The sequence below is a fragment of the Sceloporus occidentalis genome, unplaced genomic scaffold, assembly GCF_023333645.1.
Source record: "Sceloporus occidentalis isolate IW3139 unplaced genomic scaffold, rSceOcc1.0.p SCAF_62, whole genome shotgun sequence".
NCBI lineage: Eukaryota > Metazoa > Chordata > Lepidosauria > Squamata > Phrynosomatidae > Sceloporus > Sceloporus occidentalis.
Genome location: NW_028317042.1, coordinates 4,520,311 through 4,540,369, shown reverse-complemented (window position 1 = coordinate 4,540,369; position 20,059 = coordinate 4,520,311). Strand labels below are relative to the sequence as shown.

The 20,059-nt window shown below is 42.6% G+C and overlaps 1 protein-coding gene across 1 annotated transcript in view; it reads right to left on the bottom strand.

The window, feature by feature from the left end:
• Positions 1 to 19,209, bottom strand: part of LOC149287332 (annexin A6-like) — a 29,382-nt gene extending 10,173 nt beyond the window's left edge. Inside the window, exons 1-12 of the mRNA XM_089492966.1 lie at positions 19,184 to 19,209; positions 13,885 to 13,961; positions 9,173 to 9,267; positions 8,400 to 8,513; positions 8,046 to 8,136; positions 7,351 to 7,430; positions 5,957 to 6,013; positions 5,119 to 5,212; positions 4,045 to 4,140; positions 1,750 to 1,808; positions 1,176 to 1,298; positions 282 to 340 (exon numbers count right to left, since the gene is read on the bottom strand). Coding sequence (XP_089349092.1) covers positions 282 to 340; positions 1,176 to 1,298; positions 1,750 to 1,808; positions 4,045 to 4,140; positions 5,119 to 5,212; positions 5,957 to 6,013; positions 7,351 to 7,430; positions 8,046 to 8,136; positions 8,400 to 8,513; positions 9,173 to 9,267; positions 13,885 to 13,961; positions 19,184 to 19,209 — 971 coding nt within the window. The remainder of the gene's footprint in view (positions 1 to 281; positions 341 to 1,175; positions 1,299 to 1,749; positions 1,809 to 4,044; positions 4,141 to 5,118; positions 5,213 to 5,956; positions 6,014 to 7,350; positions 7,431 to 8,045; positions 8,137 to 8,399; positions 8,514 to 9,172; positions 9,268 to 13,884; positions 13,962 to 19,183) is intronic.
• Between the last annotated feature and the right edge of the window lie 850 nt (positions 19,210 to 20,059).

Genomic DNA, 20,059 nt, shown 5'->3' with positions numbered 1-20,059 from the left:
CGGACCTCAGACACTTTGAGCTTCAGTCTCCAATGGGAAGCTTGGAGATGGTAAATCTGTCCTAAATTCTTTAAATATAGACGCTACTTTACTCTGGATTTAGTAATTCATATTTAAAATCCAATCCAGGAAACAGTGGGTAGAGGTACATTTGCAAATATGCGTGATTTTTTCCACTTTCTTAGATTAAGCTTTTATCCATCCCTACTGGTTGTAGACTACGATCTGATCTCATTCTCAGGCTGTAAACAATGTACCAATCCAGTTCTGATAATACATACTCATCATCCCCTCCACACAGGTTCAGCAGAGCCTTCTTGTATTCACCAGATGTATCATGCTGAAATAAAGATCATTTACACGATCAGAAAACTGTTTAGAATACAGCAGCAAACTCCGATATTACATTTTATCCAAATAACTTAAAGATAAAGAGAATAAAGATTTGCACATGTATGCTAACATTGCAGCCGCTGGCTAAATCCAAACCCTACGGCCCCTAATCTCCAAACACATATAGGACAATCCTTGCTTTATCAGAATCCTCCCACCATGATCTCAAACCTTTTTTTTGAACCCTAATTCCATTACTGGAAACAAACTTCGATCAAGATTATTATAGAGCAACCTATATCAAAGGTGTCATCTGCCAATGTTAGACCTTCAAGCGTTTGCTGGTTAGTCTGGTTGTCTTGAACGGTTTAGTTTTTGGCTTTGGTTGGGTTTGCCGTTGGCTCGTTTTACTGGAAAAATATTAAATGTGTTTATCCATCTATTCTGTTGACTTTTGAAACTAAATAAAGTAGAAACACCATTTATGGAACAACTGAATGCCTAAAGCATCCCAGAAATAATTCTTTAATCATTCATATTTTTAGATTTTATATATTTTGTTGCGTTAAAAAACAAACCGGTACTGATGTGTTATCATGGAACTGAAAACATTTCCTAAAAGCTACTTTGCTATTTTTTTATGTATTTAAACCTATCACAGAAAATAATAAAATTACAAGTGAGCCAAGGTTCTTGTTGGCTTAACATGTTATAAAACCCAATAAATATTTTGTAGAACATCATCTTAATGCAGAAAACAACAAAAATTAAACTAAAGTTTTTAGACATTGATTTTTTTGTCATCATCAACATCTTCTGCACCTGATACTGTTGGACATTACCTTGATCATTGAGTAGAGGGACTTTTCATACTTTGTCCTGAATGACTCTCTAATGTCCATCATGTCAATCTCGCTGCGTGAAACCATGATCCGGATAAGGGTATTGTCAGCTGTACCCATGCCCTGAAAATAAATACTTTATAGTCAATTTAATAAAACCTCTGGGTTTGTAAAACATCAGGTCGATCTTTACGACCAATTATTTGGTCTACAGCCTATAGTCTCTTTATCTAACCAATTATGTATGCTTATGGTGAGCAAAAATATGAATGACTTCATAGTCAACAGGAAAATGTAGCCATATTTGTATGTATTATATAAAAAACATAGGATTAAAATGCAATAAACAATTGGGCACAAATGTTACATGGTTCACCCGGGGAAATGATAATTAATGATAATGATAATTGATCATATATAAATCTATATAATGATAATACTTTAAAATGAAAAATACACAAATACAAAAATAAAAAATCTGACATTTCCCATTTAGTTTGTGTCACAAGTGTCCTCTGATCTATAACATTGATATACATTCAGAATTTGACGTTACCTATTGGGGTTCACGTACCTTCATGGCTTTGTACAGCCTGGTAGCGAAATAATCCCTGATGCTGCGGATACATTGTACTTAGGGGAAAAACACACATATTAGCATGGTGATTAGATCAGTAGCCATATGTTATCGTGTACTCTGGACTCTTCTAGTTTTGAAAAGAGGTTTTTTATTCATACCCACACAAAGCTCTGTGCCAGTGAACACCGCTCTAGTGTAGGAACGTAAAGAACTCCTCAATCACAGTTATTTTACTTGGACTTATGAAGCATAGAAAGTCACGGCAGATAAGAAGTGTCCAGCCTCAAAGTCAGTGTTCAGTCTCCAGGATGAAGAAGTAACATTTAATTCGGTTCATTCTCCACCCAGATCCCACCACTTTGGAGTCTATTGGGATGCATGGCTGCTTTGCCCCCTTATGTGGGCAAATACTTTGTGACAGCTATATGGAGTTGGAGCTCTCAGAGCCAGCCCTTGGAAATGTCCAGGTACGCTTATGCAGTACGTAGTACCAATGTACATGATTTTAGCAGACAAAGATAAGTAACATGTAAAATTTGTGTTTACTTATGCTATTATACAAGAAAAAACACCATTGGGATTGCAGACCAATCAACAAGGCAAGATTAGACCCCAAATACCAGGCAACATATCTCTACACAAGGCTACTGACAATCTTTATTAGACTTGGGCACCAGGGGGATCTTCATGTTCGTCTTCGCGCTCGTCTTCTGGAAAAAAATCTTCGTAATCCGCGAATATTCGCCTGGTGCTGTCTTCTCTTCGGGCGAATATTCGTGGACATTCTTAGGGTTTTTCTTCGTTTCCCGGTTAAGGAGTTAATACGGTGTTAACGCAACTCTGGCGCCAGGAGTTTAAATGTACGTATGAGCAACTCTATTGGTCGTCAGCAGGGGGCTCGTCTGCCATTGGTTGATGGCAGACGAGCCCCCTGCTGGCGACCAATACGGTCGCTCGCACAGACTGTTAAACTCCTGGTGCCCTAACTTACCCGGCACATCCCACTGGTCTCCCTCCCTGTTCAATTAGATTAATTTAACTAATTGAACAGGGAGGGAGACCAGTGGGATGTGCTGGAAAAGTTGCAGCATTGGGGTTTTAAAAGTCTGTACGAGCGACTCTGTTGGTCGCTCGTACAGACTTTTAAAACCCCAATGCTGCAACTTACCCTGCAGATCCCACTGGCCTCCCTGTTCTATCAGTTAAACGTCCGTACGAGCGACCAATAAAGTCGCTTTTACGGACATTTAACTGATCGAACAGGGAGACCAGTGGGATCTGCCGGGTAAGTTGCAGCATTGGGGTTAACTTTTATTAGGGGTTAACTTTTTTTTAAAAGAGTTAAGGGGCCGTGTGAGTGAGCCTATTGGTCGCTTGCACGGCCCTTTAACCTACGGATTTCCGCTCCCGTTATCTAACGCAGCATCGAAGGGGTTAGCGGGGAAAATCCATAGGTTCGCTGGCAGGGGTTACAACTGCAGGGTCTTCCTCTGGCATCAACCAATTGGAGGTAGGCGACCATTCGCACTGCCCTGTAACCCGTGACGACGAACCTGCGGATTTCCACTTCCGTGAACTGCCGCGATGCCGCGAAGACAAGGTAAGTTAGAAGGGGGGGGGAATGGTAGACGACGACGATCACGAAGATCTTCGTGGTGTGTGTCTTCGTCTTCGCCTACGTTTTACCGCCGCTGTGTTCTCTTCGGCGTGTCTTCGGAACGAACACGAAAACGCAGTCAAATCTTTATCATATGTTTCAGCTTCTGTGGGCCTCGCCAGTGACTAGTACCTCTTTAGGGTGTCACTGACGGGTCCAAGAAGGGCTAAAATATATGATTGTTGGCTTTCTGGAGCAAGAGTACTTGCCTCACATTACAGAAAACTTTCTGGTGTTACCTCTCCATCTTACATTTAATCAAGTATGTATTAAGTTTCTTCCATGTTCTTATGGCTTTACTCAACTGAGAATAAGCTCAGAACATAGGATTTGTATTCAAATCGATAGAGCTTGTCAATTAAAACTCCACAATAGTAGTCTCTTGGCTAACTGAGGCGATGTGTAGACTTGCACATAAATGTCATATAGATTTAATCAGAAGGGAGAGCTCTGTTAAAAGTTCCTCTTACCAGTGGCTTGAAGGAACCTTGTATATTATTGCACAAGTAACTGTATCACATTACACTCTTGCAATAAACAAACTGCTAAAAAATGTATAGCAAAGGTACGCCCGCAGTTGTAAAAATACTTGTTCAACATGTCTACAGAAGCAGGGTTGGGTGAGAACTTACCTACGGACAACATGAGCTTCTCAAAGTCCCCAGAAAGCTCTCCTTTAATACTCTCTTCTATGGGCTTTCCAGCAATTTTCTCATACTCGTCAAAAACTGTGTAAATGGTACAGTAAATATGTTTTCGTTATACTTTAAGGGGCTGTTCCACCTACTCTGTCAAATCATTGCTATTGTTAATGATTGCCTAAACATTTTAGAGGGTTTATAGTGGATAAAATGCACCCAGAGTCTTTTGATAGATCATATCCAGACATCCTCCCTCATTTACGTTTTCCCCTTATGAGTTTAGAATAATAGGAAGGAGGGATGTAAAGGCTCGCTCAACTGTGCCGGCGCCTTTTTTGGCATTATAATTTTCAACAAAATTAATTGTAGTGAAGGCACTAGTCCAAACATGTCTATTACAACCACAGAGCTAAATGAGCGGGATGTTATGTCTTCGCGGATGTATACAAATCTTTCAATTAGTAAGGGTTTACTTGATATGGACTCTATGGGACAAAAATAAAGTAGATAGATGATGTCACACCCTGCTCCCAGATTTCACCGGAAGCAAAGCAATTGGTTTAGCTAGTTGGTGGGTGTTTTATTATTTATAGATGGATGCTACTATTCAACTGGTGTATAAAGATAATAGATTAATCAGGAAAAGGTGACAACTTCTGGTTCTCCAAATCTTTAAAAAAAATGAAGAATTAGGTTGACTAAGCCGCATCTTTATAAAGCTAGGTCACAGATGTTTTCCTAAATCTGTTCCCCTACAAACACTTTTTTTTTAGAAAGTCATACAAACCTGTTTTATCTATATAAATTCCCCTAACGACACATTTGTTCAACTAAATGTCATTAATTTCTGAAATTAAACAAATGTTCAAGCAGCTAGTAACTTCGAGTCTGCGCAAAACCCCAAACAAATGGCCCAGTTATAGAACAACCCTCAACAAAGCAGGAATAAAACTCAATGCATTTTGTTTAGTCCCGTTTAAAATAAATGGGACTGCAGAGAAAACTAGCTTCTAGACATCTTGTCAAAATAATAATAATATGAACGCACACAGGTTCAGCGCTTACCCATTCTAAGATGTTCTCTGCTCCTGCTTCCCAGGATATAGATAAACTGAGCCTCGTCTGTCCCCCATTTCTGCTCTCCAGCATCAAATAAATCCTGTATTCAAAGACAACACATGGCATAGTTTTAAGGGACAGATCCATTAATAGCGTAATCCTGCGAGATTTGTACAATTAAATTGTCATTAAAAACACTCCTCAGTGCTAGAAATGCAATAGAAGTAAATTAAATAAAAAAAAAAAAAAATTTGAGATGCTTAACCAAGAACGGACAGTTGCTTCATAGCCTGTCCGACAGAGTGTCCCCGCTTGGGAGCATCTCAACTTTCTCTCTTGCAGAGCAGAAATGTCCATCAACATATCTGTCTTCTCCTGCCCCAACGGTAGTCCAGAACCTAAATGTGAGGCATATTTTTCAAATCAACAACCTGAAGTGCGTTTCGGCCTTCATTGACCTCGTCAGTGGGGTACAATTGCTATCCCTCTAGGTACAAGAGAGCAAGGACGTCCACGACTGAACTCACCTTTAAACTTGTGGTAAGCCCCAAGAGATCCCCAAAGGGTAAAATACCACACGAAACTAACTTGAGATTCTCCCAAGTGGGGACACACCATATGGCAGGCCATGAAGTGACTGTCCATTCTTGGTCGTGTTTCTCAAATTTGTTTTGTACTTGTACTTTTGTACTTGATGTAAGTTCTTTTACATTTGAGGTATATGGAAAGTGTGAATCTCCATTATAGTATTAATTGGATATTATGATGATGTTTATAAATACCTCCAATGGCACTTTTTTTTCTACCAAAACCATTCATTTTTCTGAAATTAAATGGACTTTACCTGGGCATCTTGCAGCACCAGATCTTCACTCACTACATCATCTTCTTCCCGAGTTCCCTGGCAACAAAAAAAACACACGAACCAAAAATATACGATGGATCGCGAGATGGGTGCAGAAAATCAAATTATACTTTGTTAAAATGGTTTCCAAATAATCAAACTGTTGGTCATAAATGCAAATGAATGGTTGCCTAGCTACCACAATATAATAACCGCATACCCCCCCCAACATTTCAAATGGACAAAGAGGGACAGCTTGGTTTTAAGGAGGTGTAGTTGAGGCATGACTGGGGGCAGGAGACTTTTTATGTGACTTTTTGATTTATTGATAGATATTTATGTACCTGACATTTAGAAGAATATTATACATGGTCAACTATTATTCTTTTGTTTACATATATATATATATATATATATATATATATATATATATTACACTTTATACAAGTGTTGTCTCATTTCTTTTTTAGGGGTCAGTCCCTAATTTATCCAATGTTCTACTGTCCTCATACTTGAGTGTAAAAATGTCAGTGAAAATACTAGTATTATTCCACCTAGCCTTGTACTTAATCTGGTTAATACTGAATAAATAAATCCAATATTTAAAAAAAAAACAAAAAAAAACATGTAGTTACCATCTTAAAATTTTTTTTTTGCAAAATGCCATCTGTTGATATTGAACTGTATTAAATGTTGTTTTTTATTGATGGCATCTGATGTAAACAAAATAGAATCTTTCACTCACAATCTTAAGGTTGGTTAAATTTGTCACGGTTGCCATGATAGAGAATTACCCGTGTATATATTTAAAGAGGGAAGTGGCTCATTTTTAAGGTTACAGATGTTTATTTGGCTATGAAAGTGGCAGCTGTTTCATGTCTACATCCACATTCTGTAAACAGCTTACTCTGCACATGTCTCTCTTCTGATGTCCGCATGGGCCACACTTGCTTTAATTAGAGCCCCGTTCTCACTGGAGTTCTCACAAGCGTCCCAGAGAGATTATTGCTTGATAAAGATGCTTTGGAACAATATTGTTTTTTCCCCCGTACAACTGTTAAAGTGTTCTCTCTCTAGCTGTTTGTGTTTATGGCTCCCAGAATTCTGTGCCGGCGTCAGAAGATAAAGAGGGATCTACATGACTGCGTCTGGATGCACTCCTGTAGATCAACAAACACCAAAGTGTTTGGATGAAAAGTCATGGTTACCCTATAAATTTTGTAAGATGTAAATAGACACCCATTTCCTTTGTTTAAAATCTACATCTGAAAATATTTTTGTGGTGTTGATCCATGATAAATAAGAACTATACAGGACACATTACATTGATGTTGGGTAGAGAAATGAGAAGGTTATCTCTGCACTGTGATCAGGTAAGGGAATCTCAGTGGTACCTGTAGCAAAACAATCAGCATCTTCTTAAAGTGGCCGCTTGTATCTTTGATCACATCTGTCTCCAGATCTCGACCGTAGGCTGCCATAATGTACAAAAAAGAGTAGAGATTTGTCAACAACAAGATGACGGAAAGTAGTTTAAAGTGTTGAAGTTCTATTCCCAATACCATGTTGACTTGAATGGAGACATTTGTGGTCCTATGTAATTGTGTCCACTTTTCCATTCTGTCATAATGGACACACATTTTGTTTTATCATTAAACAAAATTCAGCCAACAAACTGTCATTCAACAGTCATAGTGTTTTCACAATCTGTACTTAACGGTACTTAACAATTCCATATGTGAAAATACCTTGAAATGTCTGAAGCCATATTTTAACATCTATAAGGATTATATGATCAGGGTGATATAAAACAGAGATCCACTTTTCATGGTCTCTAATTTCTGCAATGGGCCTCCAAGAAGGACACAAAATATTATTCTGGGGCTAGTGATGTCCTGGAAGGGGGGTCCATCATGTGCCAAGATTTTCTATGTGTTATATTTACAGTTACAATTAACCCTGCTAGCCTCCCTACCCCAAAAGGTCATTAGGAGGACAAAATATGTCCCCACTGTTGAATCTGTTATTGGTCAAGTTTTAGAAACCTGCACCGGCTTGGTTGTCCAGATTTGATCTTGTGTGTACTCACCATCTTTGTAGGCCTCCACTAGTGCATGGATCTGCTGGTTGTCTCGGGACGCCAGGATCTCAATAAGGCATTTTTCATCGGTGCCAACACCCTGCAACATAACCAGCCATATCCTTACTGGACAGATTCCAAGACCCAAGATCATCAAACAGTACCATAACACATCCAAGTGTTCAATTACATAGTCTACTCCAAAGCGACAGTCCTTAAGGTTTTAGCTGTTACATTAGCAACAAAGTAACCGCAGAATACCTAGTACTGGAGTTTTTTTTAATGCTAAATGGACACTAAAAAAACAATGATATAGATTTGACCACCAAGAGAAGAAATGACAGAAAGCAACACATCACTTACATCTATAGCATCCTTCATCTCCTTGGCATCAAAATAAGCAGCGGGGCGCATCAATCCCACGATAAGCCTCTCAAATTTCCCTGTGAGCTCATATTTCAGATCATCAATAAGATCCTATCAGAAGAGGGAGAATAAGCATTGATTACCGCAAGGATCCCAATACATTCTGGTTTTACATATCGTGGTATATATATATTAAGTATTTTGTACATTTCCAATAATCTTATAATGTGACTGCAAGGTCATCACATTGTGAAAACCACCACGGGAATGATTTATTAAGGTGTCAATTACTAAAATAACCCTAATGCCATAAACAGAAATAAAAGCCTTTATACAAAGTAGAAAAAGGTCCAACAAAATACGGGCTACATCATTTCTTATAACATTTGCATTCATGAACATTTTATACAAAGCCGGTTATATATTGGCATAATTGCAGTCTTTATGTTCTTTTGTCTTTTTCCTGTTTTTCCCCCTATATTCCTTAAATCAAGTATATTTTAAATATAAAACCTTTGTTAACCTCTATACACCCAGAAGTTTATACAAAGCATGAAGCAAGATCTTAATATATGAGCGCATATTCATGACCCTAAGTGTCAGTGTAGTGAGAAGGGTGAAACAAACCCTGCTTCCATGGTGTACACATAACAGGATTACTATGATTCTAACACACACACACACACACACACACATATACAGTATATACACACACATATATATATATTTAACATCTAAACATCATTGCATTTCAATGGCTGCGACTGTACCTTTCCATAGAGGGATTTGTAGGCTTGAATGATTTCAATACGCTGGTGGTTTCTCCTGGAGGTGATGAGGTCCAATATGGCTTGTTTATCACTGCCTATAAAGCATGAAAGAAATTGATCAGTATCGGTATAGCTCTTCTTTTTCATTTTAAGCCCATATAAACTAAACTGCGCAACCATTTAATTAAAAATGCAGTTTTAGCTGAAAATATTCAAATATACAGGACCGCTGTTGGTGCCAGGCAACTCAATGTGTCCTCAATTTGAAGAGGTGCTTGCCTGAGACACAACTGAAGCCACAACAAGGTGTGGAGGACATCTATGAAGGTCCATGCACATGTTGACATTCTAAAGCTAAAAAAAAATGGCATGGGCATGTGTGGGGCCACCAATGGGCTTCTCGTCTGAGGTGCTGTTGAGCAGCAGATTGGGTGGTTTGTGGTGTACAATGCAACTATTGAAAAAACGATTGAAAAAACTATTGAAAAAACAATGTTCGCGTGATGCTGTAAGGGAAAGTGCAACAACCTAGTATAGTATATGAGGGAATTCCCCAAAGTATCTGGAACATTTAGTGATCGCCTGCATTGTCACTACAACAACAAGCACTGGCTCCACACGACAGCTGAGAAACATCTGATATTTCAAGGGTTCTACATTCTTTAAGTTCTTAATACAACCATTTCGAGGCAGGCTCCTGGCTAATTTATGCCCATAGGAAATAACTACCATGTAAAATGCAAAACATGAGGGTATTTATATGTTAATCTGTATACTGATATATTATTTTATATATCATATATATATTATATATATATTATTTTACATATAATATATATATATATTATATGATAACTTGTATACTGATATATCATATATATTTATATTACATGATAATCTGTATACTGATATATTATTTTATATATAATATATATTATATACCGTATATATATTATATGATAACTTGTATACTGATATATATCATATATATTTATATTACATGATAATCTGTATTAAGATATAATTAGGACAAATAAAATATGTAGAACGTGACACCAGTTACAACCTAATCCTGTACAGAAGCTTAACAGATAAGATGGGTAATTGGCAATTACAGGAATGGAAGATCCAGGGCGAGAATTAGTTTAATTCCTCTCTGGCCTCATGATGAACATCAGCAGCAGATTTTAATTCAGGTTTATGCGCAGAATGAAAACCGAATGTACAGCCTATTCTAAAAGTTATGCATTATTGGGTTGCACATAATGTTGTTGGGTTTGTTGTGCTCTCTTTTTCATGTGAAATGATGTAATTTCAGCTTTCCTGTGCCCTGCAGAGTGAGCAAGTCTGCCTTTCCCCTTCCACGATCTGACACAATAGCCCATTCATTCCTCCTGAACCCAGCAGCTGGAGAAGAATGTATTTGGGAAAGTATGATCCCATATGCACACCGTTGTTTGTGCAGACACCATGCAATGCTGCTGCCTGAGTAGATTTTCTCGCTGAACCATTGCCTGTTCAAGAGACACTCCAGCCACCATATGCACTTTAATACATATGATAGCTGCATGCCCACTACACGTGATATACTCCCCTCCATTCAGCTCCACTGCTGGCTTTGTGATTTTAATAGGAGCGCTTTCCTGCCACGGAAGCAGCCGATGAATGATAAGAATGGTGGGCCTACAGGGGAGGATTGCAGCTACAAAGCTGCAGCTGCTACCTCAGGCAAGTGTTTCATTATTTTTTTTTATTCTGAAGAATGCATATGAAAATTACTGTCCCTTTAACTAGAATATATATTCATGGGCGTAGGAACCCCTAAAAATCTGGGGGGGACAGCATTTTCCCCCATCAGATCCCCACTTTCTTCCCATCTCTCACACTATCTACCCTCTCTCCCCCCTCTCACACTATCTACCCCCTCCCTACCCTCCCTTCTCATACTATCTACCCCCTCCCTACCCTCCCTTCTTACACTATCTACCCTCTCCCTACCCCCTTCTCACTAGCTACCCTCTCCCTACCCTCCCTTCTCACTAGCTACCCTCTCCCTATAGCACTCATTTTTCGCTGTGAGAAAATATGGCCTTTAATAAAATATGCAGATTAAAAAAAGGTAAATTACACAAAACCTTTACTTTTCTTCTCACTGATTTCTGGGCCTAGAAAGTTTTGTGACTACAAATTCAGGACTCAGGATAATTAAAAATGAAATAGTTCTATTTATTCTAGGGATGCACCAAAATGAAAATTCTGCACCAAAATGAAAATCCTGCACCAAAACTTTCACGGTTCACTTAGCCAAAACCCCACCTTTAAAAATAATAATAAAAAAACCTCGAATTTTTAATAAAAGTAGGTAACACACAACAATTGCACAAAAAAATTAGCAATATGACTTGGCATGATAGGAGTGTGATTGCTAACAGCAATCACACTCCTATCATACCCAGGCAACCAGTACATGCTGGTATAGGGTGGCTGTAAGTGATGTGCAGACCTCATATTGCTGGCAGCATCAATACACAAGGGGGGCAGCTAGCTAGGTTTCCACATGTACTCGCTGACTTGGCATGATAGGAGTGTGATTGCTAACAGCAATCACAGTCCCATCATGCCTAGGTTCCAGCACTTACACATCCAACCAGTAAATGCTGGAACCTAGGCATGATGGGACTGTGTTTGAATTAGTATGCGTGATTGAGGGAATGAATCTGTGAATGAATGAGTATATGAATTAATGAGTGTGTGTGTGATAGCATGGATGTGTAAGTGCTGAAACCTAGGCATGATGGGACTGTGATTGCTGTTAGCAATCACACTCCTATCATGCCAAGTCAGCCAGTACATGCTGGTACAGGGTGGCTGTAAGTGATGTGCAGACCCCATACTGCTGGCAGCATCAATACACAAGGGGGGCAGCTAACTAGGTTTCAGCATGTACTGGCTGACTTGGCATGATAGGAGTGTGATTGCTAACAGCAATCACAGTCCCATCATGCCTAGGTTTCAGCACTTACACATCCATGCTATCACACACACACTCATTAATTCATATACTCATTCATTCACAGATTCATTCCCTCAATCACGCATACTAATTCAAACACCCTCCCCACCCCCTTACCTGCACTGCAGCTCCTCGATGCCGCTTACAGACTAAAGCAGGGGGCGCGGCCTCCCTCTGCGTTCTCTGGTACTGCACAGAGGAAGCAGGATGTGATTTGATGTGATGTCACGTGAACTCTGCTGGGTTCCGCTTCCTCTGTGCAGTACAGAAGACCCTCCCACAGGTAAGTAGCAGGGGGGGGATTCCTACGGCCCTGGGGGGGATTTCTTAATTATCGGTCCCCCCGCATGAGTTACTGGGGGGGATCTGCCCCCCCGTCCCCCCCGGTTCCTACGCCCATGTATATATTAAGGAAATTCTTCATAATAAACCTCTGCAATACTGCTCCATGTGATTTTATCCATTTGTAGATATCTCTATTCAAATACAGTTGGGTGTGTGATCCCGAATCACACCAGGCATTGATTTGAGTCAGTCTTTGTCTGACTCATCAGAATGTGAGTTTTTATAAATTTTTTTGTAAAAATTCACTATATTTTATCACACAGAGTGCACTATTTTTTTTTTCTTGTCATTTTTTCTACATAACCCATTGGGGTGAGGGTAAGTTACGTTTATATTTACTTATGTCGCTCCGCTCACTGTTGGAGGGTTTCTTTTATATATATATATATAAATGCATACATATAGATATAAATATATAGATATATTGAGAATGCTTATGCTGAGAAAAAAAGCTCCCCAGTGTACAGCAAGTTTAATAAAATCTACTTATGCCAATATCATACCTCCCAAGTGTCCCTCTTTAGTAGGCAGTAGTCCCCCCTTTAGGACCCAATTGTCCATTGTCTCTCTTTCCCACGCCCTGATGTCTCTCTTTTCTGAGAGCTCAGAATGTTTGCTGGGTATGAGTGTATCACGGTGTTCTACAACCCTGAAAACCATAATACTGTACAGAAACAGCGGAGTATACTTATAAATTATTTAAAAAAGATTTACAAATTACATTACTTGTGTTATGACTGCTTTACTCGGTTACATATGGGCTAGACACATATGGGGGGGGCTAGTCCCATACCGCTTTCTTTGGGGGGCAGCTAGACATGGAGCGAGGAAAGTAGGCCAGGAGCGAGGAAAGTAGGCAGGGAGCAGGCATAACATGGGAGGGGAGTGGTCGAAGCCTCTTTAGAAAAAAAAGAAGAAGAAACTTACTTAGAAAAGAAGGAGCGTCAGGTCAAAACCTGAGAGCTCCCAAGTATGGTATACAGGTGAATATGTGTATGTATATATATATATATATATATATATATATATATATATACACACATATATATTGTGTGTGTGTATAAGAAAGTAAATAATGAATCCTTATATACATCAGTAGTAAGTGCCTCGGGATATTACACGATAAATATTTTGTTGCTTACATTGTAACTGTTTTTGTTGCAAAATTATTGGTAGCAGCTGGGCTACGCCGAAAGGAAGATATTTTAAATTAATAGGTATTTGTACGCCACTTTCTCAGATATGGTAGCAAGCAGCCTGCTATTAAAAAATGCAGGAATGACAGGACTAGTAACGGTTGATATATATATATATGACGTGTATATTTATGTTATAACAAACACACTTAACTTACCAATTCCTTTCATGGCCTTATAGAGAGTTTCAGCATCCTGGCTGGCATCAAAGTCAGGGAAATCTTTCACAGATCCCCTGTAACGACCACCCTGGAGCAAATACAGAGCATATTACAAGAATTAAAACTCAATATGAATTTAAAAAAATGGACATTTTAAGGTGCATGCTGCAGCCAGTAGGGGGCAGTCACTGCTCAATAGTGATACATGTCTGTGCATGTATATTATATGTACTTTTTCCTAAAAACTTCTAAAATAAATTTCAGTTTCAGAAATGTGTATAAGAACGTCATTTCATTCTGGATAATGTTTTTCTATTTTTTTTGTAAATACCTATGTGTAACATTATAAAAATAATGATTGTTTTCTGAACATTGGCAATATAATTTATGCTTTGGTCACTATAATTAATTAATTAATATTGATTAATGGTTAGATTGGAAATATCTTTACCAATTTGAAAACCAGCAGCATTTAGGCACCAAATCTTTAAAGGGACACTTTACAGTTTAATGCATACAATAACATTTCGGCCCCTTTACGTAATCACGTATATCCTCTTATGCTTTTGTCTCTTACCCCAACCCCCACTTGCCAGCCCTTGCCCTGGCTAATATAAGAGTTACAGGGGAGAGTCTAACAAGATCCCTGTGTGCATGCGCAGAAAGCACTCCCATTGATTTAAAGCAGCAGTTTTAATCAGCCAATCAGTGGCTCAGATCTGGAGCTCCAGTCTCTCCTTAAGTTAAAGAAGTAGTTTAATATGTATCCTTTGTTGGTGAAGCCATATGGGACACTTAAGCGTGTCCATATGCCAACCACGCTTTCATGATTGATACCTAAATAGAAGGGGGGAAAAGTATTTTTCCTTATTCAGGATTTTTGCCAGTGACACTTGAATGTCATGTGACACAAAAGGCTGTGGCCACATTATATGAAATAAAGACTCCTTAGTTATGTCACACATTGCAATGGACAGTAGAAGGATATCACATGAGATCCCCTAACTTTCACTTAACTTTCACTTAACTAAAGGGAAATGTTTTGAAGCTGGTTGCATTTTTAGTGAACAGTAAGTGTCTGCTGGTATTCTGGGGTCAGGGTGAGGAGTCACAGCTGTAAGAACATATTTGGAACTCTCTGGTTTTCAGAGACTCCTGGTGATGCGCCAGGTCTTGGCCAGGTCTCCGAGTCACCACGGAGAAGCTCTGGGTGGCGGGAGTGGCGTTGCGACATGCCCCACTCCACGCCCACCTCCCCTCCAACCATGGCATTGTCCTGCATGAGGGCCTAGTGTGTGTGGGTCAGCAAGACCACCCTCAGATGTCAGCGGAACCGCCTACCCGCACCCCAATAAGGGAAGGCTCCAGGTAGCTGGAGCTTGGATTTTCCCAGATATGTATTAGAACCCTCCAAAACATGGCTTTCTTATCTAGTACACCTATCTAGGATCACCAAAATCTTCAAGCCTCTATAATTATAAAGTGCTGCAGATGCACCAGTATTTGCCCTCATATAACAAATGCCTGTCTGATTGGCATACGCCTCAAATAACAAGTACCACAAAGCTTATTGTTTTTAAAGGTTTTGTGTTAATCTATGCAGATGTGATCGACTTCTCTGATACATTAAAACCAAATTCCTCCTAATGTCATCTCTACATAAAAGGCATTGCTTTAAAAAGCCACACAGGTTCTAAGTGAGCAGATCCAATGGGTCTGAGATCTCCCTTAAAACCACCCATTGTTATGCGGGACCTAGGACAACACGGATTATGCACCCACAATGCAGAGACGGTAGCGTAGCACAGCACAACGGGTATTGGAAGTTCCACAGTCGAGGCAGGCAGCACAGGAGCAAGGTCAATATACAAGCCGAAGTCGGGGCAGGCAGCACAGGATCAAGGTTAATATACAAGCCAAAGTCGGGGCAGGCAGCACAGGATCAAGGTTAATATACAAGCCAAAGTCGGGGCAGGCAGCACAGAATCGAAGTCAGAAAACAAAGCCAAGGTCAGGGACACGTAGATCAATCAGAATAACTCACGATAACCCAGAGATACACAACAGTGACTCTTTGAACGGGCAATGAACTAATGGGACAGGGGGTTTAAATAGGAAGAATGGCGGGAAACACCATAGCAACCAAAGGGAAACAACAAAGGAAGACGTCATCGCGACCGGCGCACATTAATGGCGTCGGCGCGAACAATAAATAAACAAACCGGCATCTGCGTGTGCTACACCCGCGAGCGCCGCGGGTGTGCCACATCGGCAGATGCCGCCGAAGTCGAGCCCCGCGAACGAGTCGCGGCAACCCGCTCATAACCCTGCGAGTGCCGCCGACTCGTCGCGGAGGCTCGCTCATGACCACTGGCGCGTCCGCCGTGGGCGCGCCGCATCGACGTGCCCCTCCGTCCGTGCCGCGCGCACAGTACACCGAGAAGACGTGCCCGCGGCACGTCCTCTCAGTGTACGTGCCGCTGGCACGTCACACTGAGGGGACGGGAGCGCTTCAGCGCGCAAGCGCCGCCCACCAGCGGCAGACCGGCGAGGGACCGCGGCGGACACGGCAGGTATGACACAATCCCCCCCCCCAGGAGCGCGCCCCGAGCGCGAAGGACCGGGACGAAGCGGGAAGCGAGCGTGAAAGCGGGAGACACAGAGAGGGGCATGAACGGAGCGAGCAGGAAGCCAGGACCGCTCCTCCGGGCCATAACCCTTCCAATCGATCAAGTACTGAAGGGAGCCACGGTGCCAACGAGAATCAAGGACGCGATGAACTACGTGTTCTTCGTGGCCACGGACGAGAACAGGAGCAGGGCGACGAGCAATAGAGATACGGGGGGCAACACACGGCTTCAGAAGGGAGACATGGAAGGTATTGGGGATCCTCATAGATGGCGGTAGAGCAAGGGACATAGCAACCTCGTTCACCCGCTTGAGGATACGAAAGGGACCTACATATCGGGGACCCAGGGACCGGCAGGGCTGACGAAGGGAGATGTGCTTGGTGGATAACCACACATAGTCACCGGCTTTATAACGAGGGGAAGGAGCGCGTCCCTTGTCGGCAGCTTTCTTGCCGCGAGCCTGAGCTTTAGCCAATTGTGCACCCAGCCTCCTCCAATGAGCCCGCAGGTCGGAGACCCGTTTCTCCACTGCCGGTAAGCCTCCACCACGAGATGAGGAAGGAGGAGGTAGGACGACAGGGTGGTACCCTAAAGCAGCAAAAAAGGGAGAACACTGTAAGGCAGTGTGCAGGGAATTGTTATAGGTCATCTCGGCCAAGGGCAGGAGGGAAGACCAGTTGTCTTGCCTGTCGTTGATGTACATACGCAAATATTGCTTAAGGGTTCGATTGGTACGCTCCGTTTGCCCGTTGGATTGAGGATGGTAGGCAGACGTGAGGTGCATGCGAATGCCCAGTCCATGACAGAGGGCTTGCCAGTACCGGGAAATAAATTGTGGACCTCTGTCTGAGACCACGTGTAGGGGAAGACCATGCAACCGAGCCACCTCTCGTATAAAGACGTCTGCCAGTTGTGCTGCTGTGGGAAGTCGGGGTAGCGCGACAAAATGAGCCTGTTTGGAGAACCTGTCCACTACCACGAGTATGGTGGTGTGTCCTCGTGAGACAGGGAGGTCTACTATAAAATCCATGGAAATATGAGTCCAGGGCGTCCTAGGCACAGGGAGAGGTAACAACAGGCCGTGGGGACGGGAGTGTGGTGTCTTGTGACGAGAGCACTGGGGACAGGCGGCTATGAACGCGTTGACGTCATGAGACAAGGAAGGCCACCAGAACGTTTGCCGTAAAAGGAAATCCGTTTTACGCGTGCCGGGGTGACCAGCAAGTGACGAGTTATGTCCCCAACGCAGGACAGCGGTGCGAAAGCGTTGTGGCACGAATAGACGTCCCGCAGGGGGTCTTTGAGACGCGGTGATGTGGGCCTGTTGTATACGGATCTTAGCCATAACGGCAGAGGACAGAAAGGAAAGGATGCGTTTTTGTGGAATGATGGGTTCTTCTTGTTGGGAGTCGTGGTGACAGTCGAACTGTCGAGAGAGAGCATCTGCTTTTTTGTTTTGTGAGCCGGGTCTGTAGGTCATCACGTAGTTAAATCTGGTGAAGAACAGTGCCCATCTCGCTTGTCGTGGATTCATTCGCCGTGCACTTTCTATGTATTGTAAGTTTTTATGGTCTGTCATGACCACGACGGGTTGTTTAGTTCCTTCGAGGAGATGTCGCCACTCTTCCAAGGCGAGTTTCACTGCTAGCAGCTCCCTGTTCCCAACGTCGTAATTGCGTTCGGCAGAGGAAAAGCTCTTCGAGAAGAAGGCGCAAGGAAGGCATTTGGAAGTAGTCGGATGACGTTGAGACAGGACAGCCCCCGCACCGTTCTCTGATGCATCCACCTCCAGAATATACTGAAGGGCAGGATCCGGGCGTTGTAGTACAGGGGCTGAGATGAACGCTCGTTTGAGCAGGTGGAACGCCTTTATGGCCTCGCTGGACCAGACCTTGGGGTTTGCTCCTTTTTTAGTAAAAGCGGTGATGGGAGCTGCGATACTGGCATAGTTCCGGATGAATCGCCGGTAGTAGTTCGCGAAACCCAGAAACCGCTGGACCGCTTTCACGGTTCGCGGAATCGGCCAGTCCGTGATAGCCGTCAGTTTCGCAGGGTCCATCTCCAATCCCTTGCCAGAGATGATATATCCCAGAAAGGGAAGGCTGTGTTGTTCGAATACGCATTTCTCGGCTTTCGCATGTAAGCCATTTTCGCGTAGTCTCTGCAGTACGGAACGGAGATGCTTACGATGGATGTCGTTATTGGGCGAAAACACGAGGATGTCATCGAGGTATACGATTACGTGCGTGAGTAGCATGTCTCGGAACACGTCATTGACAAACGCCTGGAACACCGCTGGCGCATTGCAGAGACCAAAGGGCATGACTCTGTACTCGTAGTGGCCGAATCGCGTATTGAACGCGGTTTTCCATTTGTCGTTCTCCTTTATGCGGATCAGGTTATAGGCTCCCCTCAAGTCCAGTTTTGTGAAAATCGTGGCTCCTTTCAACCGGTCATAGATTTCCGTGATCAAAGGAAGGGGGTAACGATTTTTTACGGTGATGCGATTAAGACCTCGGTAGTCAATACAAGGTCGAAGCGATCCTTCCTTTTTGGACACAAAGAAGAAGCCGGCACCAGCAGGTGAAGAGGAGGGCCGTATGAACCCTTTTTCCAGGCTCTCCTTTATGTATTGTTCCAGTGCTTCGTTTTCTGGTTCTGATAACGGGTAGGTACGCCCTCTAGGCGGCATGGTGTCAGGCAACAAGTCAATGGCACAATCGTAAGGCCTGTGGGGAGGTAGTCGTTCGGCTTGTTTTTTGGAAAAAACATCCAGGAAGTCCCAATACTGCTTGGGTACCAGGAGTTTGGGATCTGTTGGCTTGATTTCCAGGACAAGGTTTACTCGTCGACAAGGAACGGAACAAAGACGGTGACATCGGGGACTCCAAGCCAAGATCTCTCCTCTTTGCCAATCGATACGTGGGTTGTGGGTTTGCAGCCAAGTGTAGCCCAGTATGAGAGGCGCATGCGGGGACTGGATTATTTCGAACACAATGGTTTCTTTGTGGGTAGCTCCGATGAACATGGTAAGGGGCGAGGTCTCTCGGGTGACTACGCCTGGACCCAACAGGGTGCCGTCTACGGTAGTAACGACTGAGGGTGTTTTCTTAGTACGCAGGGGCACGCGATGTTGTGCTGCCCATTGTTCATCGAGGAACACTCCCGCCGCACCAGAGTCTATGAACGCTTGGGTGACCACAGTGTGGTCGTGCCACCTAAGCGATATGGAAAGCAACATGCGGTTTGGAGGAGTGGAAATAGTCGCGCTTAGGGGTTCTCCTCGACTGCTCCCTAAGCCCTTTCGTTTCCCGGACGTACGGGACAGGAACGCAGGAGGTGGCCTGTTTGTCCGCAGTATAAACAAAGGCCGAGGTTCCTCCTTCGGGTCTTTTCTGTGTCCGAGAGATGGCGGATGGTGCCTATCTCCATGGGTTCGTCAGTAGGAGACCTGGGGACGATCGGTGGTGGCAGAGGCGAGGACTGAGGCATGTAGGGACGAGACTTGCGGTTTCTCTCTTTCTCTATGTTCCTTTCTTGGA